The sequence below is a fragment of the Apostichopus japonicus genome, chromosome 4, assembly GCF_037975245.1.
Source record: "Apostichopus japonicus isolate 1M-3 chromosome 4, ASM3797524v1, whole genome shotgun sequence".
In the NCBI taxonomy this organism is placed as follows: domain Eukaryota; kingdom Metazoa; phylum Echinodermata; class Holothuroidea; order Aspidochirotida; family Stichopodidae; genus Apostichopus; species Apostichopus japonicus.
In genome coordinates, this window is record NC_092564.1 from 17,396,301 (window position 1) to 17,423,307 (window position 27,007).

General features: G+C 37.2%; 1 protein-coding gene across 1 annotated transcript in view; it reads right to left on the minus strand.

The window, feature by feature from the left end:
• LOC139966647 (sorting nexin-4-like) overlaps positions 1-26,319 on the minus strand; it is a 37,374-nt gene extending 11,055 nt beyond the window's left edge. Inside the window, exons 1-10 of the mRNA XM_071969895.1 lie at positions 26,156-26,319; positions 22,332-22,444; positions 16,618-16,762; positions 14,703-14,903; positions 13,620-13,675; positions 11,439-11,511; positions 10,654-10,781; positions 7,321-7,410; positions 4,393-4,486; positions 2,202-2,356 (exon numbers count right to left, since the gene is read on the minus strand). Coding sequence (XP_071825996.1) covers positions 2,202-2,356; positions 4,393-4,486; positions 7,321-7,410; positions 10,654-10,781; positions 11,439-11,511; positions 13,620-13,675; positions 14,703-14,903; positions 16,618-16,762; positions 22,332-22,444; positions 26,156-26,275 — 1,175 coding nt within the window. The 5' untranslated portion in view covers positions 26,276-26,319. The remainder of the gene's footprint in view (positions 1-2,201; positions 2,357-4,392; positions 4,487-7,320; positions 7,411-10,653; positions 10,782-11,438; positions 11,512-13,619; positions 13,676-14,702; positions 14,904-16,617; positions 16,763-22,331; positions 22,445-26,155) is intronic.
• Positions 26,320-27,007: the final 688 nt, after the last annotated feature.

Sequence of the window (27,007 nt, forward strand, 5' to 3'; positions counted from 1 at the left end):
ATTCAATGGTAACAAGCTGCTTTAACACACAGACAAAATAAATGCCCTCCAATTTACGTCCATAAGGAAACCAAACCCCTTGTTTCCCCAATTGCTTAGGGGATCACTATTTCCATCTTTATTGCTATCATTACAGTTTTATTAAAGGTTTGTTAATATTCCTCTCTCAATAACAGAACTAAATTGGACATTTCCTGCACTGTTTTGGGTCTGCTTTTAATATTATGTCACTCGTTTCGATACCGGTATCAAGTGGCTCTATCATGGCCGGTGTTAAAGTACATGTTAACCCCACCATACTCTTTAGCTTCCATTTTAAGATATATCTTTGCAACCAAACAAAACTCCTACAGTTGTCCAAAGGACATTTGTAATCTGTCTCGGAGACATCACAGACTGTATGTTGCATCTGGGAGTTATTGCAAGGCGTTAGGGGTGGAGGGAGGGGGGAGGTTGCCATTTGTCATTGTGCAACTAGGAGATGATTAAAACATTTAATTTCCCTTCATTATATTTTTCAAGTTTTGAAAGTGAACCTGGAGATCATGTTACTAAACACCACTGCTAGTATTAGGTAATCCCTGTAACTTCAATATTTCCCCTTCAAAGAGTTTCAAGACCCTTTTTTTGTAAAAACAAGTAAACATTGTAATAATAAATGCAGACCCTTTCAAAATGCAGGCATATGTATGGCTCGATTGATGCCCAGTTGTCTTGTGTGGGAAGGATAATTAATCCTGTAATATCTCGCCGATGGAATAAGATCTTTTGTAACTTTATTTGAGAAAGTTGTTCATATCGGATATTCCTTCTACCCCTGAGAGCATGTGATCTTGTAATAAACACTGTGATTTATTCAAATCAAACTTTATACTATCTTAATATAAAGTTCCCGGACATGAACAAAGCAGTTGACCATAGGACATCACTATTATCACCTCACTGACAATCATTGAACAACAGACAACAAGAAAGAAAAGAATTTATTCAAACTGCACATATGCAAGGTTTTTCGGAGCAAAAATCAATTTGGATAATTTATAACCTTAAGCACCAAATTTTCAGTACAGACTATATAATAGGCTACATAATATGCCACTCAATAATTGCTAAGGTGTTCCCCACCCGGGGTCACAACTTGTCCTACTTACCTCAGATAAAGTATGATGGCCATTCCCATATATATCACAATATACGAGAGTACAATATTTTGTTAGTGTGTCATTACTGGGCTCCAATAGTCTTTGTATATATCTTTGAGGGGGAAGGGGATATTATCTAAAGATCAAAGATATAATCAAAGTAGCCTTGGACTGTTTCTTTTGAATTTCTCAGATGAATTGGCCCCAGGGGATTGGGGAAGAGGAATATTTCTCTAAAGATCAAATACATAATCAAGTGACCTTGCATAGGTCACTTTGAACCCCTCTCAGATGAATTGGTCCAAGCGGATGAGGTGGGGGTAGGGGGAAATTGCCTCCAGATCAAATACATAATCAAGTGACCTTGTATAGTTCACTTTGATCCCCTCTCAGATGAATTGGTCCAAGCGGATGAGGTGAGGGTAGGGGGAGAATTGCCTCCAGATCAAATAGATAATCAAGTGGCCTGGCATGGTTTCTTTCTATTTCTCAAATGCATAATGCCCTAAGGGGTGGGTTATTGGATTATAAGCAAACAGATTAATACATTTATAGTAGTAAAGTGGCCTCAATGGTTTCTTTTTGCTACTGCAGATGAATGTTTGGACCGAGGGGTGGGGGGTGGCAATATTTCCTTAAGAATAATTACAATGATACTGTAGCCTTTACATGGTTTCTGTTTACTACCTCAGATGAATTAGGGCGAGGGGTGGAGAGTGGGGACAGAGATATTTTCTAAAGAATAAATACAATGATCCAGTAGCCTAAATGGTTTCTTTTTGCTACTGCATATGAAAATTTGGACTGAGAGTTGGAGGTGGGGCTGGTGATATTTTTCAAAGAATAAATGCAATGATCCAGTAGCCATACATGGTTTCACTTTGATACCTCAGATGAACTGTGTTAAGGGGTTGGGGGTGGTGATATTTTCTAAATCGCAACTGCAATGATCCAGCAGCCTTACATGGTTTCTTTTTGCTACCTCAGATGAACTGGGTCGAGGTGTGTGGGTGTGGTGATATTTTCTAAATCACAATTGCAATGGTCAAGAATACTTACATGGTTTCACTTTGATTCCTCAGAACAGCCTCTTCAGCCTCCTCTATTTGGTCCTCTAGTTGCCTGAGCCGAGCGTCCTTCACCTCTGGTTTCTCCGGTCCAAAGATCTTTGACCTCATGCCTTGAAGGGAAAGGGTCTTGCTGGGAGCTTTACCCTGTTGGCAAAGTCATATACATATATATATATATTTATTTGTGTAAACGGTTAGATAGACTGTCATTGTCATCCAAGCCGTTTTCTTAGTGTTGATATAGTTGCTACATAGTTGTCGGTATTAAAATAGCACATTTTTTCATCTCTCACTTTACCATCGTGCAAAGTTAACTGCAATATGACATTACCTCCCTAACCACTGTGAATTGAAAAAAAAAGACAAAAAGTGCTTTCTTACACCAGGGGAAAAATGCAACTCCTACCCCCCCCCCGAAAGAAAAAATTCCAATTCTAATTATCCAACTCTACAAAAGAATGTTACATGTCACTTAACATCCTGCTTAAGCAATTACAAAATGTTCCGATGGATCCGTCGAAAAGAACTAGGCCGCAACGAACTTTCGTTTCCATCTCAAGTGTACGACTTCCTCTCTACTCTGTCACAGTTTCCACGTCAAGAAAAACACATGTCTATGCGAATCGCGATTAGTCCGAAGGGATTACACGCGTACTACTCTCGCAGCAGAAATCCTTAAATACTTTGAGATTTCCTAGGGATTTAAACTTGTGGGTGCAATGACCCATTATCCCTCTTACATCAACTGGGTCAGTCGGAGCAGAAGATACTGTACGTGAGCTATATTTAGTCTTTAATTCACCTTATCTGCTTAAAGGGAGAAAAGGTTTTATGATAACACGGGGCAGGCGATGGATATAGATTTTGTCACTCGATTAAATGAAAAAAGGGAAGCAAAAAAAGGAAGAAACTTCAAAAAGGTTTGATACGGATAGACAATGACTCATGGTTTGTTCAAACTTCAAAGTACATAGCATAAATCCAACCATTCAAATTGCCGGAATTGTATATGCAAAATTCAGCACGTCCTCAAACATTTCTGAACCCCATTTTTTTTTTATTGTATCCCTTTACAACAATATCTACATGGTGTTCCCTATCTTAAAAACCAGGTCAAATAAATGGAATAAAATTTATTTCAAAAGCAGATTTATTTCTTTATGTCATAAACAATTAGAAAGTCCAGACAGGAGGAAACCGTGCATGCACCATTCACATCGCAGAAAAACAAAGGAGACAGCAAGGAGTAAACAGACCTACTTTTCAAGCTCTTTCCTTCTAAATTTTGGTACTCTGAGCATTGTAGCCTAATTTTATATCAATGTTTTTGACTCTTTGCTTTCTTCTTTACGACAGCAAACTACATACGTAATATCACCGATATTTCTACTGAAATCTTAAAAACCCAGGTCACATAAAAATAGTTTTAAAATTTTAAAAAGGCAGACTTATTTCTTTATTGTCAGACAGGAAGGAAGGGTGCATTCAAAATTCACAGAAACACAAAAGGAGAAAAACAAAAACCAAGTAGAGCTAAGACGTACTTCCTAGACGTCCGTCTTCTAAAGTCATTACTTTGAATATTAGAGCATATTGTTAGATAGATAAAATGTCACCAAATTCCAAAGTTGGATCTTCTTAATTTGATACTGTGAGCTCCCCAACCCATTCCCCCACCCCTTCCCCCCACCCCCACCCTTAATCTAAATTTCTTTATCTTGTTAATCTCAACAGTGTAGTCTTTTTTTTTATCACAGAGCTGATATTGAACTCCTTCCAAGATGATAAATATGAAAAGCAGTTATTCTGAACATTCAAGCCTCGTCTTAAATGCAAGAGAATGAATGAGTTCCTTCCTTCCCTCACTTTGTTACTCTGAGTATCGCTAGCCTATTGTAGTAACCACAATAGACTTCTTGATTGCTTTCTTGATTTTATTTGCTTTCACTAGTGATGTGCACAGTCCCCTCTTTCATACTTAACCAGGAAATTCAAGAGCCAGGTCACTCCCCACAGAAAATTATTCCACCATGCTCCCTTGCAGTGTAATTCCCCCCAGCCCCAGCCCCCCCCCTTCCCACTTTATACCAGATCTGTTTTTGACCATATCCAGCTCACTTAATATGTGATTTCATATGCAATGAATATTAATTTGAATGGGATTTTGCAGTCATACTAACCAGGAGTTGATCCCTCTGGTATCGCTTTGAAGACAGAAGTTCTTCTGATTTTTCGAGCTCATACTGCATAACCTCTTGCTTCCTGCAGACAGCTCTGAGAAAGGGAAACAAAAATGATATTATGAAAGAAACGATGGCACGTGTCAGAAAATATGGTATAAACAGCAAACTGTTTCAGGCAAGCTTTGAAGCTAGGCTGGCAATCAAATCAACGACAATGTATCATTTTAACCAAGGATCACTAATAATGCCAATCCGACCAACTTGCAGGAAGGCAGGGATGGGAAAAGTCAGTTGGGGAAGGGGGTGAGGTGTGGGTGGGGTGGGGGGCATCAGCTTTATAATACATACACATGCTGTTTACATACTAAAAGTAACTACAACACACAAAGTCACTTGTAAATGCCCAAAACGACTTTGTTTTATCATCATTTCATTTCTGCTTCATTTATTTTTCCTCAATAATTTAACTGAATGAATTTAACTTACTACAAACTTTGTTAGTGCTATTTTATTTAGCTCTTTACAAAGATCTTAACATATAGCTGGTTGGCTTTGTACCAAATTAGTATTCCAAATGTCACCTGATTCACTCCAGTCTATTACGCAATTTTATCTCAGCCCTCTGCTAGCTGCAGCAGTTAACAACTATAATGGCTTCAGCCTCAGTTCTCTTCATGTGGGTAGGATACACGCTTTATAGCTGCTCTGTGAAAGTGTCCTAGGCAGACGAGACTACCTGTCAACTTTTTTAAAATGAGTATCCAGTTCGTGCCAAGTTTTGTTCGCAGAGCAACATTATCTTTCTTACGATATTTTACATCTTCTTTGACATTGATACGACAAACTTAAACGAGACAGCCACTGCAAGCAAATCTGATGGCAAGAGAAATCACGCTGGCAAATACAAACAGCCGTTGGCAAAATGTTATTAACGATCAAATTTTACATGTTCGATTCATTCGTTTGTTTGTACAAAATGCAACTTTTAAAAATTATTTTGAATTTACTTCATTTGGGATTGTATCGTTTGGCTCGAGGTAAATTCCTGCGATGAAATGATTGCATGGTGATAGACGTTATATCAAAATTATTTGTATTGGTAGGGGGGGGTGGCTAGGAGGCCCCATCTTTTGAAGATAACTAGTCCCTCTTCTCTTCTCATTATCATGGTCTGGACTGCTGCTCCTCTGAATTGGTCGTAGTTGGAGAGCAAAAAGGTGAAGAAGTGAACTAAATTCCCCTCGTCCGAATGATTTTTGCTTCTGTTGCACTACTACTCGACTACTACTTTTCTCAATTATTACACAGCTTGCTTCTTTTAAGATTTGTATCGTAGGGCTTGAGGTCATCGTTCTGATGAGCTGATCATATCGCAACTGATTTACATCAGCCTTGCAAAAGTCATCCCGTTATGCTTAAGATCCTTTCTGATTTAACACCCTATAATACTTCACTAGGACAAAGACCCATTCTCTTTACTTTCTCTTGTCACTGCGGATAACCAAAAAAAAAATGTGACCCAGAAGATGACTTCTCGACAGTTCATCCTCGAGACATTGACGACGACGATGTTCAAAACAGGAAACAAAATTGCAAGGAATGAGAAAACAACAACAAACTCCTATGTGACGGTGCAGAATGGGTCACTGGAGTGAACTGCATCGGTGAGTGCGCTGTGAAGCAATCCATTGATTGATTCAGAAGGAAACATTTCCTATCATTTCAGTCAAATCAAAGTCAATCAAAGGTGACTAATATTGAATGTTTTGATATTGTTATGACAACTTGTTCACTAGAAGTAACCAAAAATATTGACAGCAATACAATTTAATAAAAAAGATAAAAAAAGTAAAAATTGTTTAATTAACCTCAAAATTAATTAGCCTTGATGCAGCAGCAGGTGGTTGTTCAATTATTGTGTCATATTACTGGATAGCTCACAAACTTAACTTTGTTGTGATTTATCTCAAAACAAACAATAATATATATTTTTTGTTGGTATTTCAATCATTGTTTGTGCTTTTATGTGATTAATACTAATGTATAGTAAGAAAGTATCTGGGTAATGAATTTGTCTGCATTGAGACACACCATTAAAGCACTTTTTTAATAGCTTTTTCTGATGGAAGCTATGAGGGATTATTGCAATTTGATCAATATTGCCTAAATGCGACCTAGTAGCAAGGTAACACAGGGTTGTTTAAAGGGTCATCTGTAATCCCCATGAGCAACCTACCCCCTTCCCTCCTACTACAGCTGAAAGGGTTAGCCTAATTTACAATTGACAAAAGTCCCCAATAGAAGACATTCACCCTCAAAAATGATTCTCCAATAGTGTTGAATTAAGTGGTAGACCCAAAGAATAATAATTGGCTAGATCAAAAGTGATCTAATTAGTGACCTTGGGTCTTTCAGGTCCTTTTATTTACCGACAGGAATCCAGTCATTTGTATGTGGTGAACCCTATTTAGCTGTACCTTCTAGAGGGCGCCAGTTAGAAGCAACGGTACCTTGCCTACTGTGTAACTGAGGATCACAGTCTGATTTCCACTAGATACAATCCAAAAGAAGAAGGGAAGGGATTTCAAGGAGAATTTGACATTTTATGCCTTATATTAAGTGTTAACTAAGAGCATACCATTAATCAGACAGGGGAAAAATGTTCTGTGGGATGCAAATACAATGCTTGCCGAAGGCTGAACATGAGTGACCATTAAGTGGACTGTCTAGCATATTTTGTGGTAATACTGAGCACCTTTTCACAAAAGTAACTGGTTGTTTTTCTGTCATACTTAAAATCAAACAAATACCTTATTACTATTCTTCTTGCCCTCCCCTCTCCTCATCCAAATACTCCCCCACCCCTCCTTCCTCCTCGCATCTGCTCCCTCCCGGTTTAATTCTTTACCATAAGGCTTGACTTACTTTAGAGAATCGGCAAAGTAGATGTATTCTTTGAGTTGGTCGGATATCTGTTCCTCTTCGTTCATGAAGTCATCAATATAATCTTTATACCTGAAAGAACAAAACAGGAAGAAAACAATCAGGCAATTTATTGTAATCGATTGATTTATAAAACATCACCTTGGTTTGAGGGGCTTCTGGAAAAAAATCAATAGATGCATCAATGCAAGGCTACTATTACTTTTCTAGTGTCTTCCGGGATTGCTTGAAATTCTGTAGAAATGGTGGAAATATTTAGCAAATGACAAGACCAACAATGAATGATAACCCCTGCCATACTTAGGTCATGCATGCTAAGAGATTCAATATTTATCATTTATCATTATCACACAGACCATAAATGATTGTTCCATTTGTGGCTCCTTTAATTAACATTAACATAACCTAGCAAACGAACAAGAAACTGTGGCTTTTACAACAACAAAAAAAGGAGGGGGAGAGTATTGTGCAAAACAAAACAAAACTACTAATGTGCTCAGAAACAACAAACTTTGTCTTGTCTATAAATGTTTGTAAACATTCTAAGAAATTGTTTTTGTGGGACTATACATACAAGAACGCTTCGTTTCTGCTGTCTGGCAATCAAGAGCAGTGTTGGATTTTCAGGAATTTGAGAAGGTTGTCCGAAGGACTACCAGTTTCAAGGTTTTTCAAATATTTGGTAGTCCTGCAAAAAACTTGGTAGTCCTTCCAAATTTTCCACCAAAATTGAAAATGAACACAAATAATACAAAACAAAACATTTTGGTGCTCAATCTGATTGTGTCAACCAAAGCTTTATTAGTTTAGTATATAACCATGTTATTGTGTACTGTTTTCAAATAGTGTTTGCACAGGGTATCCGGATACCCGCCCGACGCGATACTACCCGGTTCCTTATTTATTACCCAAATACTACGCAGTGTGATTTTTTTTTTATTGGCAAACCTATGGTTAGGCAAGATATTCCCATTGAGTTAGGCTACCATGTGGTCTAAGATAACAGCAATAACGAAAGTATTCCAGAATTGTTACAACACAGGATTCTGGGTCTGGAACGCAATGTTTTGGCCAGGGACACAAAATCTTCAAATGCAAACCCCAAGTACACACTCACAACTAGGTCAATGGAAAACATAACAAAACACATTTTTGAATGAACATCTTTCATTATTTCTTCTTCTGACAAGAACCAAAAGTTCTACTCCTATGGATCATTGAATTTGTTTGAAAATAAATATATCATAACAATCAACCGCAAGGTACAGGGTTACCAAAACTTCATTACAGAGATTTTCATGCTAAAAATAGACAATGAAGCTTTACCAAGATTCCCGTGATTTGATTGGCTAATAGTCTCTACCAATTGTCTGCAACTATTCTTGCATGTTTAGTGCAATTACTTGCAACGTTTACTTTCCCCTGAGTAGAGATAACGAAGTTTGTGGTAAAGGCTCTCATAGGTGTGCACTCAAATATCATACGTTAGGCCTTATCTCATATTTGTTACGTACATTTTGACAACAATCACTGGTGGTACGAAGATGCATTTGAATTGTTTCTGAGACTATCACGTAATATTTAATCATTGTTTTGATCAGAAAATGTTATGGGTTGAGACAATCTATGAATCTTGTGGGAAGCTTACATATCTGATCCTGAAAGGATATTTATCTCACAGTATGTTTCTTTTCTCTGCAATAAGAGTTGCTAATGTGAAATGTGCATAATTCATATCACAGTAGTTTCTGTTGCAAACTTTTTCGCGGTCCAATTGACCACGGAGTTGCGAGTAGGAAGGACGAGGGCTGATGAAGGAGGGGCTGGGGTAAAAATTGTTTGAAACGGCAGGGTGGGCGAAAGGAGTGGTGGGGCGGGCCGCCCCTGTCAAACACTGAAGTTATGTAAGACACTAAGCCATCTGCCCTATAATATTGTATATAACATTCATTAAGTATAGGCAGTGATACTACACTAGTATTAGTACAGTAAGTCATACAAATTACAATAAACGTAATTGGTGTTCGATCGGTACGCAAACTTTTTTTTACGGGAAGCAAACTTTTTCGGGGCTTGCGTCCCCGGGACGCATTTTTTCCCCGCTAATAACATTACTGTATTCCATGGATACCTTATAACTGCGTCACAAATTCAGCGGTATAGGCTCGATTTCCCCCAATTGACTTAGTGTGCTGTTAGGCAACCATGTGGTCGAAGATAACAGCAATACTGAAAGTATTCCATGGATATCTTATAACTGCGTCACAAATTCAGCAGTATAGGCTAGATTTCCCCCATTGTCCAGCAATGCATTTTCACTCGGCCTATAGACTGTCAGTGTCTGATCGACTGTTGTTACAACACCGTACCAAATGCATTGCACTGACATTTAGCCACAAGTCTCATTTGTTTTCTGGGTACATCATTAGAAACTAACGTTAGGCGACTGTATTAGTGAATAGATTTTTGCTAACGATGTTGTAAAGTTAATATTTCGCGCATGTTTTTAAATAATTTATGTATGGTTTGGGCGTTATTCAGAAACTATTTAATTAAATTGACTTTCGTTTTTAATGAAATATAATTAGGCTCAATAATTCTTCAAAGCCTTCATTTTTTTTTGGTCGTCCGGAGGACTACCAAGCACACAACATTTTGAAAGATTTGGTAGTCCGACGTAATTTCTAGTCGTCTCGGACGACCGGACGACCGTGAAAGTCCTACACTGAAGAGTAATCAAAATGAATTTTTAACCTGTAATATTTACCCCTGAAACAAGAATCAAGATCTGTCGATTCTATGTGATGGAGACACTAAGGGCTCGCATGTTGCAAATTAAAGAATATTTCCTTTTCATATTTTTTGCAAGAATATAAAGAAAATAATTGAAACCCTTTCACTATTCCAAATGATGAAAGTAAGCATGCCCTACTTCTGTGTGAAGTTCAACGATACAAACACCGTGTACATACCACACTGCACGTACCATACTATTCATGAATATAATGTTCAGGTATCAGTCATAAATTTTTCACATTTTGTGATCTGCTTAAAATCAGATCTGACTTCATATACTGGTCAGCAAGTATATAATTGACTTAAAAGAAAAAATCCCAAACAGTTTGTGAAGACACAGGCAAGTGAGGAGTACTCTAAAAACGATAATCTCTCTTATTTCATGAAATGAAGAGAGTTTTAAGCCGACCTCATGAATAGAAAGACATAGGGGAGTTTTTCAGGCTTTGTTTCACCCAGAATTTCGTCTCCACATATCTACTTGGAAGTTGGGCAAACTATTATCATGATTTTACTCACGCATCCATGAAGTGTCCTGCACTTTGAAGGCCGTCTCCCATCTCCTTCTCGATACCGCTCCACTCGCTGAAGACTCGGCCGTAGTTGCCGTGGATCTTGTGAATACCGTACAGAGTACCGGCCAGTTTCTGCAGAGAGAGACGGATAGTGGTAATACCGTTACAGTATCGACAAGTTTGGAGGAGGATAATGGAACGTTTTAGTAACGAGAAATTATTTAGAAAACGGGGACGTCGACTATATGAAACTCCACATGTCATGACTCGGGCACAAATCGCAAACTCTTCGTCCTTGCAACGTTCGAACATTCATATTTTAAGAAATTCACACTAGACACCACTGCTACAGTCCTTGACAAATTTAGAAGTTGATAACTGATTGTTTGAAATTATGGAATAATTTTAGAAGTGGAGGTGTCACCTCATATTAACACCTCATCATTTGATAAGGACAAATCTACAAAATTCCTGGTCTTAAAAATGGCATTCAAACCCCACAAAACCAGTGAGCTTAGTTAATTCTTGCCAAATTTGGTTAGATAATAACATTCAATAGTAAAACGATGCAAACAAGACCTTCAAGTTGTCACCATTTATACTGACTTCAAGTGATCAGCATAAGTTACAATATCCCCCCTCCCCCTCCCTCCCCCTAACTGTCCTACTTACTGACCCCAAAGTACTTTCCAAGGCCAAATGTTACACTCCAAAATAAATTCACATCCTTCAAACGCAAGTCAACATTCATGAAAAAGAAATCGGACTAAAATGCACCGATGAACTTACAGCTCTTGTCTTGAGAATAGCAGAGATGTTGTTCCTTAATTCTTGGGCGTAGATCTTCAATCCTTCGAATCGTCTGCAGAGAGTAACAAATGAAAAAATAAATTACATCGGTGGTAGTGTAGATGAAAGAAATTATGAAAATAAATATGACGGGAAAACCATAAACAGCTATTTGGCAGCTATTATTTAAGAACATTATCGTGACTCTGCAATTGCTGACCAGCGACAAAGAAAACTGTATTTATTGCATGTAAACTATACTAAACTCCATTTTGACTATTATTTTGTGTGTCAAAGTTAACTCAAACAATGACTAAAGTACTAGCCATTGAGAAATTTTCTCACAATTTTCATTCTGCAAGTTTGAACATTTGTGTATTCTGCTCTACACGTGAGCTTGAGATCTACAAATGAAGAGCTCTCTTTTTATGCAATTCTTATGAGAAGGAATAGACACCCACATTGTCCATTCTCAAGGTATCCCCTTAGGCCAGGTATATTTAAAGTGTCCTTGATTTCATTCCGTATGTACGGATATTAAAATGTCTCGTCGAAGTATTGACGACGCTACGTATCAAATGGAATAAAAAAAATAAATAAACCCATTCAAAGTGATTACATAAATGTGTATGTGTGAATACAGAATGCCAGTCTATCAGTGGAGACTACATACTGTTGTATTGAATAACTTGGCAAACTGGAGTTCATGGCATTTGCAACTTGAGCAAGTCTAAATGGAGTGTTAGCTCAGTGGTTAATGCCGGTGCCTTTCAATCATAAGGTCCCAAATTTGATTCACTTCCAGATTAATGTATGTCGTCCAGTTACAGAGTTGTTGACAATTGACAATTCATAATCATGGACGTTAAATAATAATCTAAGAGACTGACTTCGGTCAGCTTGCGGCTTTGAAAAGCCAATGATGGCTTCTTCTCAAGTCCCTGTTTGCAGGAGGATCTAAAATACATACAAATGTGATATCAATGAAACCACTTATGCTTGAATTATTTATGTTCCTTTCTTTTTTTAAATTAGTATACTGTAATGATCATATTTCCTCACAGAATCCGTTTCCGAAATGCTGATTCTAAAATATTGAAGTTGATAATAATCACACTGTTTTCATTAGCGGCACTGACACCTGTTAACATTCGACTTCAAAATACAAAAGGGAAGGGGGGGAGGGAGCGATAGGGGAATGAAAGGTTTTAACTCCTAGTGGCGCTATGACATCAATCTTTGACAAGTGGCCAAGTCTGACATGACCATTAAACCAAAATGGTATATCTTTCAAATTGAGTAAGATGTTTTTCTTAATAGTTGTCAATCTAGCATAGATTTCTCTCATTTTAAGGTACAAATTGAAGTTGGTTTATCTTTACTATAAAGCAGCATTTATGCAATAATATCTATTATAATTCATTCTTTGTTTTCTTCTTTGTTTTGAAAATTATGAATACTTACTTTCTACAACTGTTAAGCTCACTAGTTCCACTCTAGTCAAGTTTCATTCAAATATAAATCCTGAAAATATATTAAAGGTAACATCCTTACCCTTTTAAATTTGCTTTTTGCCCACGTGTCTAGGCCACAAATGTTTCCAGATGTAAACAGAATTATTTTATTGCTCCCCAATTCGAAGTTCATTTTGTGGAAAACATATAGCACGTTAACTTAGTTTGATTACTGTGGTTATTACTTGCTAAATTTTGTAAGATTTGCCCCAAAACTGCTGACCAATATCAAACAACTGCAGCTCCTCCCCCCCCCCCCCCTCCATCCAAAATAAATCACTCTGTCTATAAACTTGCCAGTTTTGAGGAAGGGCTGACACTTAACAAACTCACTTGAGTTTTCTCTCAAGTTACTTCAAAGTCAGTAAGGGGAACTTTGCTAGGTATATTTCAAGCTGTCACACATACGATGAAATATTACCGATCGTGTCATTTTTGACAGAAACCTACCAAAATCCAGATGAAAAACACATTAGACTATTTTCCATCTTGAATTTCACCTTGAGCCCTTCCAAAAAAAATTGAAAAAAATAAATAAATAAATTCATACTTGACATTGACTTCTGAATGACTCGCACACATACACCCATACACACGGACACCTTTAAATTCAAAGACTGCTACAAGGCAATTGCCAGGATTGTAACAGCATATCAACCTAACTTACTTGTCTGGCTTCTTGAGTCTGAAGGAAGCATTGAGATTCTTCAGTCTGGAATCTTGCTGCAAACACGAGAAATATCACCCCAAAGAGAAAAAAGAGGAGAGAAAAAAATAATTATTCAAGTGAGGTACGATGGTTGGAAATTTGATCCATATTGTAAATAAATATTGTTTCATCTATCTAAACACCAGAGGATATGCGCAATCTAATATATACTAGAAGGCTTATTGGGCTGTCTCGCCTCTGATGACGTCTGGCTGATTAACTTTCACTGATGGAGAAAGTGTCTCAAAGAACAGAGCACATCAGTGACACTCCCAAGTGAGATGGATTCCTTTTATAAAGTTCAAAGAACTGACAGTACAAACCAAAAAGCTGCACATTTTTTACTAGTACTGTTACAAATCCCTCTGGTTTGCCATTTTGAGGTTTAGACACCCCCTTTTCCCAGTCCCACTCACCCCCCCCCCCCCCCACACATTGTCTTATTCCATTGATCCCTCACTTTAAACCTGGACATTGCCTTGTTAATGTAAAGTCTCCCGCAATGCAAACGTGTGAGCAACGAAACATAATAAGTGTTTTTTTTATTCTTCCTTTTTTTGAAGTATGTAGTGGTTCACAGCATGTGTGTAAAAGTTTTAGAAAAGACTGTTACAAACTACGTTCTTTTGTTACATGAGCTGTCAAAACAACAACTGTTTAGTACTTCAGACAGTATTTCAGATATATATTAATTTGTTTTTAAACAAATAACATAAAACCTAGCCTTGCAACACTTTAACAGGGCTCCAATGGATCTGAAATTGGCCTTGACTACTTTACATATTCATGAAATCCCTCAGCTTAAGTTTACATCTTCACCAAACGATTGGAATATCAGCGTAGCTAGCCAATTGAACCATTGTATATTAGATAAAAGTTCAAAATTTATACAATACTCTGGAAAGCCTCCTCCAGGTAAATTAGACACAACCCTTTGTCCTTCCTGGGCTCTATTATTTACATACGTGTGTGATGGGCAATTCTGTCTTTTAAAATACAGCCCTCACCTCGTTGTGCATAACACGACCGGACGCGGCTTACCTTAGACTGAAATCCTGTTCCCACTATCGTCTCCCTCCAATTTTCATCTTGGAGCATAAACGTATGAAAGAGATGGTCGCGACCCATTTCTTCGTGGGAGGCCACCCTCTGAAGGAAAGTCTCCAACCCGACCCTCCGCCTCTCGATGAAGTCCGCATCAAAATGGTCGACAGTGGACATCTGTTGCCACATGATGGTCATCTAATATCAGAGAGAGAGACAGAGAGAGAGAATGATACACAGGGGTAGGATTTATAATTCAATCAACCACGTTCATCTTATACAGGAAACGCAGAGACCTGACACCTCAAAAAAGTTTGGTAAAAGGTAAAGAGGGAAAGGAAAGGAAAGGAAAAAAGAAGTTTTGTGAAAGTACTTATTACTGGATTTGCAAGACAAGACCGGGCCTGGAAATCGGATATAATTTTGGCTGAGGGCCATCTAAACTGATACCATTTCATATTTTTTTTCCAACTTCACAAGCTCACTTTGTAACATCATATACACTGAATTTCAAATTCCTAATAAAAATATGACTCTAAGAACATTTCAAAGAAAATGAGTTCTATGACATTTTGAAGCCTCCTGAAGTTTAACTACTGTACCCTAACCAATAGACCTACGGACAACCCCAGACGGGTCATATGATGAGAAAACAAAGTCTCACAGACTACTGTATATTAGTAGAAGTAGTAGTTTGAGTCTCGTCTATCCGACATGCTCAGTGATTAACCTCCGCCACGTATCACGATCTTGCGCAAGGTTTATTGCTTCCTCAAAATTGTTAATATTAACGTCCTTAATTTCCGACTTTATTTTTCCAAGCAGGGTAGTCACGGGCCTTCCTACTGGTTTAGCAGTATGTCTCAGTGCTTCTCGTAAAGCAACCTTTGCTGGAGCGTCCTCCTGGAGCCTTGCTACATGACCAAAAAATCCCAATCTTCTATGTGCGACTATGGATGACCAAGGTGTTTGGTTGGTTTCATTGTAGAGCTCATCGTTTGATAACCAATTGTTATTGGTCCATCTAATGTTGAGAATATTACACAGTAGTCTCCATTGAAATATATTCCATTATCATATAAACCATACCAGTATATTAAACCATGATAATTAAAGCCTAGACATCGTGTAAACATGGTTTCAAAAGTATTTATTTATTTTCTATTTATTTCTCTCAGTGACTGACACTTCATGCATACATCAAAGGCAAAAGAACTCTTCATCAAACTTTTGCAGTTTCTGTCTTTGAATTGGTTGTATTTTTTATATTAAATCTACAATGAGTTAAATAAGAGACACTATTTGTATTACTGTACATATACACTGTAGTAGAAAATGTTACCAATTATCAGAAAGGTTAGAAAATATAGAAAAATACAGAAAATATAGAAAAGTTACCAATTATCACATAAAGTCAGGGATTGTGACATAAAAAAAAAAGGCTGGATTTCCTTAAACTATTCTTTGGTGTCTATTTTCAGTTGTTTTTTATAATCAGTACAGGTATATAACAGATCAGTCCAACATGGTTTGAGCATGATTTATCCAAGAAAAGGGAAAGGTCATTATTCTTTAAACAATAGAAAAGTTCTGTAGTACTGCAGTTGACAACCTATTCCATCAAGAGTAATTTAATTTAATTAATTTATAACACAAATTATGATAAAGAGATGTTATGTAGATAGTCATGTTGCATAAAAATCATTTGATGTTGTATGATACTGGCTCATACTAGCTACATAGATTATACCACACATATCCATGTACTTCTAACAATTTCAACCGATTCCTTAAAAAGTAAGTAAAAAAACAAAAAAACATTAAGACAAGTTTCCTTGTCAATAAAGAGCCATTTTTTCAAGATTGGAATTTGGAAATTGGAAAAGCAAAATACGATGTAAATCTTTCTCACTCTTTTCTCGGGCAAGGGAGGCACAATGACATATGGGAACGTCACCACCAAGTAATTTCTGAGCATCTCAAATTCACTGTACCTCCTCCAGAGCGATGAAGGATTTCCAGCCACCTGCCTCTTCCTGCCATTTTCTTCTCGAATTCTGAAAGTGAAAAAAATTATGATGTGGTGAGCGAACTGTCGACAAAATCATCGTCAAGACGCGAGTGTCGATTGTCCCCCACATGAAAGGAAGAATGTATCTAAATTCACTTACTCTTAGCTCTAGAAGAAATCACAGAATTCTGTTTAAAGTCACAGGTGACAGATGTCTCCAATGCAGCTTATTACTGTACTGAACTGATGTTTGGAGCGTGCACCATTAGTCTTGGCATCCTGATAAATCCCATTCAGTCATGTTTTCAACAGTAATATTGAGATCTGTTGTGACATCTTCATAAAGCAACTCCTCCGAATATTTAACCCCCCTGCCAATTTTCACCCAATTTTCTTCCCAACTTTACACCATCTTTAACATTCCCTGTGTATCCTGTAGTACATTTGAGTTAGTCAAGACAAATATCAGTTTTGTAAACATGTATAGTACCTTGAGATACTGTATACCGAGCTATACATAACAACAAAATGTGCAGTAAAAGTTTATCAAGCCTTGACGAGGTATTGCTCTTGCCACTAAAATGAATTTAGGGATGCATTTCTCAAATCTACAATGAGACGAACTCTCTGAATCACTGTGAGGGTGTGGAACGGATACCAGGTCCCTCTAGACATGCTAGAACAAGAGTGCAGAGGCTATGAGGAGACAGGTAAGTCAGGACGCAAAACAGATCAGACGGTGTTCTTCAGAACTGTTATTTTCAGGTCCTTTTTCAAGTGAAAATTTTCACCGTCCTGCAAAACTGAGGTCTTTTATACATTGTTAAGTCCTTAATGTACAGTAATTTTATATCTTGTCTGTACTTCCTACAATTCTTTCCAAGTCACAAAACCTTCATACATTCGCATTTTCATAACAAATAATTCAATTTTGTTATTTACTAAAAAAGACAAAAATACTATTTGTAAAAGTAGTACATGTTACCAAACATCAACTGATGTCACTAGACAATGTGTGTAATTATTTCTTATAAACACAATCTGTTCAAGACTTCTACAAACTCATGTGTATCTTCTTCTTCTGTGTAAATTAAATTCAGCTCGACACGTCTCAACTTCCCCAAAAAGTGCAAAGTAACAGTACGTCCAGTGCAGTAGCTCAAACACTGGCTAATTATACAGTATAACGCTGTTTTTGTACAGTTATGTCACATTGGCTTGTCACATTGACTGTTCAATTAAAGATTTAAGCATCTGGTGACTCATGGAATACAAATTAGGCCTCTTATTTCTTTTTTATTATAACTTTTAAACAAAGATATTGTTTGAGAATCTTGAGTTCTCAGAGACATCAACTTTGACAGCTAAGTGTCTGAATTTATGTTCAAGTCAGACCCACCACCCACGATGATTAACAGTGGCATTAAGTTGTTCGAAATAGGCCTACAAGAAAAGCTTGTCTTCCTGTGACTACAGAGGAGCCTGGCTGTGTGATGGAATGAATGTGAGTAATTGAGTATGATCTATAGTACACAGTACGATGATGGTAATATGCATGTACGGTACACTATGAATAGACTGATGACTGTACAGTACAGGTGTGTGATTCTATCAAGTGCACAAAATACTATACAGTATGATTGGAAAGGTGTGATTCTAATTGAAAACACATGTTTATGTCAAAACACATGTTACAGTATGTGTCCAAACCCATGTTACATTTCAATGATAATGTTCCATTCGTTAAAGCAGGGGATAATATTCCATTAGTTACACAGGGGATACCGTTCCATTAGTGAAGCAGGGTGTACTGTAGGATAGTAAGTTAAGGTAGACAAAACTGGTAATTACAGGCAAGTGTATACCTTCAGACTTCCAAAAACGTCCATGGTGCAACGCAAAAACCCCAACAGATTTCGAGCTGACAAAATACTGTATCCTAGATATTGTAGAAACCATGTTCAGTAGAAACCATTTCTGATCATTGTTAAATTCGGATGGGAAGAGGGCTCAGAGAGAGTGTCATTGTGAGTGCAGTGCCAGATACCAATTGTTATAGGCTAAGTAGAGCAGAGTGTTTATATAGTACAGTTTGTATGGGGAGACAGGTGAGAGAGAGAGCAATGAAGTAAACAGTTATTATTTCAACTCCCTCTCTGAATGAGGGATAAAGGTACTGTACAGTACTGTACTGTTGTTCTGAACTAACTGTAAATAGTACTCATGATTACCGATAAAGTTGTTTGCCTGGAATCAGTTACACACGAAATCACTTCAATGTCCGTTTCAACATGCCGATAAAGACTTCACGATTGTAAAACTCTAATCGAAACAATATTTGGGGATATTTAAAGTAATAAAATAATGACTGAATTAAGGAGATGTTTTCTCCCCTCCCCCCCTCCCTCCTCAAGTTTCAGTTGTTTAAAATTGTAATGTACAGTGTGGTTAATTCTTTTTTCTTTACTTGTTTTAAGTTGTTGTAATCAACATGAAAGTAAATGTAAGGAATTTTATCATCCTTCACTGGAAGGTTATCATAAAATAAACAAAAAATGCTTTATTATTGTTCATTAGTAAGCCATACTGCAGCGTTACTGTTTGTCTCTGACTGAGTGTTCTGTACCAAACACATGTATTCATACTGTATGGTACGGTAATGTATACAGGCAAGAAATTCCAGGAGATTTCTAACAATACAGCCAATTCACATGCTAGTACACAATACTATTGTACTGAAATATTAAAAAAAAATTAACAATATAATTCATAACATTGTACTACGTAATACTATATGCAAGCATTGTGGATGTTTTATATTATATTATTATTATTATACAATATTATTGTAAGATACTATGTGAAATGGGTAATACTATATGCAACAATGTTATTGTGGATGTTCTATATTATATTATTATGATACAGTGTTATTATTATGATACTATGTGAAATGGGCGAACAATGAGTAGCAAGTTACCAAATTTTGTAAAATTGTTGAATGATTATGTACGAAACAGTTGTGACAGTACGTAACAGCTAACAGAAGGATGAAATGTATTCTAAGACCTTACTGTACAGGAATAACAGACTTACTTAAATACATACTGTTTATACTTAGTAATATACTGACATGTACTGTACTCTTAACATACAGTCTCTAGCATAAAAAATACTAGAATTTTTCACTTTGCCATTCTGCCAAATTTTCTTTAAATGTATGTGTCTCTCAGCGAGCATGATTCTTGAAGCAAGCTGTTAAATCAAACCGTGATACTTGCTTTTAGGACGGCTCATTGAGATTCACAAAATTCAGCAAATGCTTCATAAATAGTGATGATCCATCAGTAGTAAATGTCAAGCAGTCATGATTTTTTCCTTTTTAACATTACATGCTGGTCTGGGTATGATGTCTGTGTTTCCCCTCGTTGCCATTTCTACTATACCATGCCTGTGTCTAGCATACTGTACTTGTGCTTAGGATTTTCACCACCCCCCCAAAATATTTCCAAAAGCGTTGTGCAGTCATCGAGAACTGGGATTTCATGCAGCATTCTTTTGTAAGTCGCTGGTGCAGTGTGTCACAACTGCTCATACATGTATAATTATTCAACGACCTACAAAAGTTTCTAAATATCACTGACATTATACTGTGCAAACACAAAAATTCAAATATTAGCTAATTCATGTAAATTCTTAAAATCTTGGATATATATGGATGACTCTGTTCTGTATTCATGAATTGACCCCAATGTTCAACAAAATTAACACTTAGTACTGCACAACTTGCTCTTAAATCTATTTTTCTAAAAATTCGAACCCCCCCCCCAAAGAAGGAAATACTGGTTTGGGTATGTATGAATGTCGTTATTCACGTGTCTCCATTTGACGTGCATTCAAATCTACCTACGTAGATTAATGTACAAAAGCTGGGGGAAATTTAGCAGTGCATCCCCCCCCCCCCCATTGATCTACTGCAGTGTCAAACACCCACCTCCTCCCAAATCTACTAAATTTCACAATCTACTTACAACCATAATTCTGTTGGTTTTAAAGTTTAACTAAAGTTTCTGATGTTAGGCTCCATTGGACACTGAAGATACCATCACCTGTATCCAGCACCGATAAATATCCTTTTAATAAAATTATGAACATTTTTTAACTTCAAGATTTTGAAGATAAACACAATCATCATAATAATAATAATAATTATAATGTTGCCCTGGGCATGATGTACAGTATACTTTACCACACTGGTTGATTACAGACTTCAGTTAAGCCTTGATGATCACTGGGTTTAATGGAGCTGAATTTTTAATAAAATCTTCCATTATGATATATGATCCTGCCTATTTGAAATGGAAATTTTATTGGTGGTATTATTTGAAGTGTGTCACAACAAGCATTTATGCCAAAATTCATACAGCAGGGAATATCACTGCTGTGTGAGCATCTGACGGTAAAAACTGTGCTGGGAAACTTCTATAATAAACGATAAATACAGACAAACAAACTCTGCCAAAGCTCAGGACAGTACGACAGTGTACAGTGAGGCAAAGTATGCCAAAGCTAAGGACAGTATGACGGTGTACAGTGAGGCAATGTATGCCAAAGCTGAGGACAGTACAACAGTGTACAGTGAGGCAATCTATCGCCAGCCATTTTGATGGACTACGTAACTGGCCATGACACTGTAGATCTCAAAAAACAAAAATTGTACAGTACTGCTGTACTATATACAGTGGGTATACAGTAGTTACAAACACGTATATATATCTTTGGAAGCAACGCATATATCTTTGGAAACAACACATATATCTTTGGAAACAACACATTGGGAACAACACATACATCTTTGAAATCAACACATGTCTTTGGGAACAACATATACGTCTTTGGACACAATGCAACAACTGTTCGATGAAGATTATTATGCAACTTACATAGTGGCAGTGTATAGTAAGTAAGTGTACTTCTTTCGATGTGGATACATTAATAACTACATATACTGTAGCTATTTGGTTGTTCACAATCATGGTCCTCTGAGTAAGGTACTAACTTAGTGAATTGTCATCCAGGGGTTTCCCCCTGGTTACAAGCTCTGTACATTAACGTGTGCATGTATTTATATTACGAACAGACAGGAACTGTTAGACCACCTGTCTGGACGAGGCTAAGCACAGGACATGAATGCACAATTAAACGTACAAGAATACTATCATTGTCATTTGTTTTATCGTAGTTTAATGTGGATCATTTAAAAAAAAATTGTTTTGTAATGATGTTATTATTTTCGTTCAGGAAAAAGATAACATTTTTACCCTACAATATCCAAGGAAGTTATTTGTGTTTCAAAGGAAATTCCTCATTTGTTTTATCGTAGTTTAATGTGGATCATTTAAAAAGAAATTGTTTTGTTATGTTGTTATTATTTTCCTTCAGGAGAAAGATAACATTTTTCGCTTACAATATCCAAGGAAGTTCTTGTGCTTCAAAGGAAATTCCTAAACGGTACAAAAATTCAGTATTAAGATCTTGCGAGACGAACCACATATACGAACAATGGTTCGTGGGTTCAAACAAAGGCATGCAGCGACGATGACACGATTCCTCACCTAACTTCAATCAGATATGTAGTGAAGACATCTTTCATCCCCATTGAACCAGTTTCACTTCTCTTTTCATGTTCTGATACCAGGATCTCCACATGGTCAGACAACTTGTTATTCTGCAAGGAACAAAGTTTAAATATCAGTAAAACGTTCTTAAATATACATATTGTTTATTAGTTGTTGTTTTTTATCTTTGGGGGAGGGAAGGGGATTATCGTTATTGATCGTGGAGCAAACAACCAGGCACTCCTGATATGTACAACTGGATTTACTTTATGATGAAAAAGAAATGTCAAAATACCAGCCTGTATCTTCAACTACAGATTGTTGGCACTGAGGTTGACTTTAAACATTACATCCTATACATGGAGTACATACATTAGGATAATTTACATCACTACAAAGTCGTTACTGTCCTAAGCCTAGAGATGGTGGAGACTTTTATTTCCATTTTTTTGGGGGCAATTCCATACTTACTAATTTTCTTCTACACATGTCCATGAACTTAGTAGCTTCAATTAATGTCATGGTTTTCAGTCATCCCTATCACAATGAGTACAAACCTATTTCCCAGTATGGAAGGCAACTGACTGAGTATAAAATGATTGTTGACAACTCAGGAGGCTACAACTGGAAAGTTCTGAATTATTGCAGTACTGTAGGCTTACGTACAAAGCTGTCCTAAACTTGTAAATTTGCAGTTGTGTCTGAAAAAAAAGGGGTTTAGAAATTCATTGGATGATTTCTGTGAGTTGTGTTGGCAGCTACGGTGAGCAGCAATATTTTGTTAACATTAGCTCAACATTTCGAAAAGGTCTCTATGGTTGTGGTTTTTTAATTGAAAACGATATATGGTTACAAATTTGATGGTTACTGTATCAATCATGGTCCTAATTTTTAATGAATACTACTCAACAGTAGATCAAGTAAGATTATGTTCTATGCAGATCCAGATGTCTCCTCAGATCCACTGAGGTCATAGAATCTACTGTACCATTGTGTAGGCTACAATAAGTTAATGGCTGGTACACAATTTTAAGTTTGAGTTTATTCAATGCAGAACCAGATGTCTCCTCAGGTCCAATGAGGTCATCGAACCTTGCTTTTTCTGGGCTATAATAAGTTTATGGATGGTACACAATTTTATGTTAGAGTATGTTCTATGCAGATCCAGATGTCTCCTCAGATCCACTGAGGTCATAGAATCTTCCATTGTGTAGGCTATAATAAGTTAATGGCTGGCACACAAGTTTAAGTTACAGTATGTTCTATGGAGGTCCAGATGTCTCCTCACTCCTCAGGTCCAATGAGGTTATCGAACCTTTCTTTTTCAGGCTATAATAAGTTAATGGATGGTACACAATTTTAAGTTACAGTATGTTCTATGCAGGTCCAGATGTCTGCTACTGAGGAGTGACTGGTTACTCCAATCTTTTTGTACTTTATCAGTACAGAAAGCGGGTTCTCTCTGAGCACTACACAGCTGCTAAAATATGAAGCAAATTAAAAATTATGAAGAATAACTGTATGTATGAGGAACCTCTGGGTCATTGTTGATCGCAATATATATATTTACAGTACTGAACAACAACTTGATGTCTTCCAGAATCAACTTAAAAACAACCAGTTTAAATGATTACCGTCTTACCTGTTTACTGCAAGCATGAATGCACTTCATTCCACTATAGATTATCCCACTATAGACTATTTTTCCAGAGCCATCTTACACATTTTTAACCAGTGCTTTGGGTTAGATTATTGGTCTATGGGGACCAATTTACTGTAGGCACAGTTTTTTTTTGTTTCTTGCTGTGTTGTTTTTTGGTCCAATCTTTGTACTCAATGTAACGTAGTCTTATTCGAAGGTCAATCTGTGGCCCTACATGTCTGCTACTGCTTCTTCAGTGAGGTTTGCGATGGGTTGGGTTCTAATCTCCTTTTTTACTTTTAATTTGAGGTTAGGATTTGTGAAATTTGATACTACATGTGTTTGGTCTACAGGACTGTAGGTTTGTACTCTGTATGATATAAGCTTGAATTGTGCCCTATTGCGCTGTTTACATTTAAGAAGGGATCTGTATTCTATCTGCACTATTACCTTTCCTCCATGAAACTGGAAGTAGATTATATCCCAATTATTGACCAGACAGCTCAAGAACATTTTTTAATCACCAGTATGGACCATGCAGCTCTGGAGCTTGCATGGGTCTGGAAATTCTTGCTAGTACCACCATCAATCAGTGCATAGCTTAGGTCCAGGCAACCCAAAGGCCAACAAAAAGAACTCAAACAGAGGCAAAGGACAAGTGCTTACAGCCCAAAGCAACTACTACCAATGAGAGATTTCCCTTTGACCAAGCCTCCTTTTGCAAAGTCTCTCCACGCACCGAGAAGATGAGAGACAGATTTATGCCAACCTATAAGATCAATGGTTCCAGCAGATATAGCAGACCTACAGTAGAAGACCTCTCTGGTCTCGGAGATGGTTACCTCTCCTGCAGAAAGAGTATTCTCCAGATTTTGATGAGGTTTTCTGGGGGAGGGGGGAGTGGGGTATCCAGTCAAAACGTCACTTTACCAAAACGTCCCCGCTTTTTTAAGACCAAAACGTCCCCGCTTTTTACCAAAACGTCCCCGCAGTCAAAACGACCCTGTGAGTCAAAACGTCCCGCTTTTACAATCAGTTGGAATGCAAGTATGGATGTTTTTAGTTCAAATCAAAGAGTAAGGATAAGTATAGTTTAGGTTGAAAACACAGCTTTTAGGAGTGGGAAGTTCCGGTTATGAGAGCGGAAACATTTTGAGTATAATTTTCTGAGGTAAGATAATATAAATAGAAAAGGGAATGCAAGAGGGCTGTAGGGTAATAGGATTTTTCTAAACACGAGTTGGTTTCTGAATGAATATATAACATATTGAGGGAAGGAAATAAAAAAAGATTTTGTTGTTGTTTACGTACAACAAGTTACTTTTGGAATATGCGAGACGTGCTGGATGAAAGTGATATATATTTTCCTACAGCACATACGATTAATTTTTTTCTAAAGACACTTTATATTTTTTATTTTCGTGATTCTTTGCTTATTTTTCTACCCTCTATTTGAACGATATAGTCCTTCATGATTTATTTAGCGCCTGTAATCCAACTTGCATGCCGATAACGTAGCCAAATTATAACTTAAAATTAATGTATATTCAAAACTGTGAATGAATGTGATAGACGGGGACGTTTTGACTTACGGGGACATTTTGACCAACGGGGACGTTTTGACCAAAAGCGGGGACGTTTTCGTACGGGGACGTGTTGGTTAAGGGACGTTTTGACTGGTAAGCGGGAGTGGAGTGAAGAAGATGGCTGGTGAGGGAGAGAGGTTTATAGTCACAGTAGTCCAGTTTCAGTTGCTTCTACAACAAGTGTATTAGGTTTACTTATTTCCATTCTCTTTGGAGAATTCATCATTGGAGAATAAAGTATAATATAAGATGTCCCCAATCCGGAGTTTCATTAAATATCACATCTCCACATTGCCTGAAAGTATATGGTAAGCTTAGTGTAGCATTTTATCAGTTTGATCAAACATGGCGTTTGAAGTTGTATCATTTCGTGAAGGTATTAACGGCTTTCATTTTTTCGACCATTACCGAGTAAAGGGTGTAGCCTAGCCAAACTTAGTAAGTTATTCCGAATGGCCTAACCTAACTTAGGCCTAGGCTATAACTAATGTTGAATAATGAATGTGACTTGTTAGTGTAACTGAGTTCTGCAAGCAATGAAGACACAATTAGGGCGATTGTCCAGTAGAAGCATATAAAATTAAACGAAATACCTTCGAAATATCTCGTACAAAATTAAAAAGATTGCTAATTTTGGAATCGTCACCGCCGATGGAGATATCATCAGAATCGTAGCGCAGGCTGTCCGAATCGTCTGGACTACTCACGGCCATGTTGACAATTTCTGTGTTCGTTTCTGTCAGCGACGCCTCAACCGGTGTGAAGTTAGATGCTTATTCCGCGTTCCTCGTTGGACATTCGCGAATAAGTAACTGTAGTACACATGCTACTTATTCGATAATGGATTCGATATACAACTATGGAAAGCCTTTTGCTTCCGTACGAGAGTATCAATGTTTTTCGTCGAAAAAGCACATTTTAGTGTATTTTAGTGTATTTTCCAAAGATATTGAGGTTTTATCAATGGGTCATTTGAACTCTGAAGACAATGTAGAAAATTACCATAATGCGTCTTCCCCGGTCCAAACAGTGCTTGACCAATTCATATGACCAATACACCATCACTTATTAGATGGATGTAACGGGGCCACGAAAAACTTTGGGCCCTAAACAAAACCAGAACGCCTTGGACCGCCTAACCAAAGGGTCATATGAACTCTTAAGAAATTGTAGACGAGTACCACAATGCGTCTTGCCCGGTCCAGAGAGTACTTGACCAATTTAAATGACCACTAAATAATTACTTCTTTAATGAGTGTAACGGGACCACGTAAATGCTTTGGGCCCTAATCGATGCAGCACGCCTTGGACCACCCAACCAATGGGTCATATGAATTCTTAATACATTGTAGAAGGGTACCATAATGCGTCATGCCCGGTCCAAAGAGTGCTTGACCAATTAAAATGACCACTAAATCATCACCTCGTAAATGAATGTAACTGGT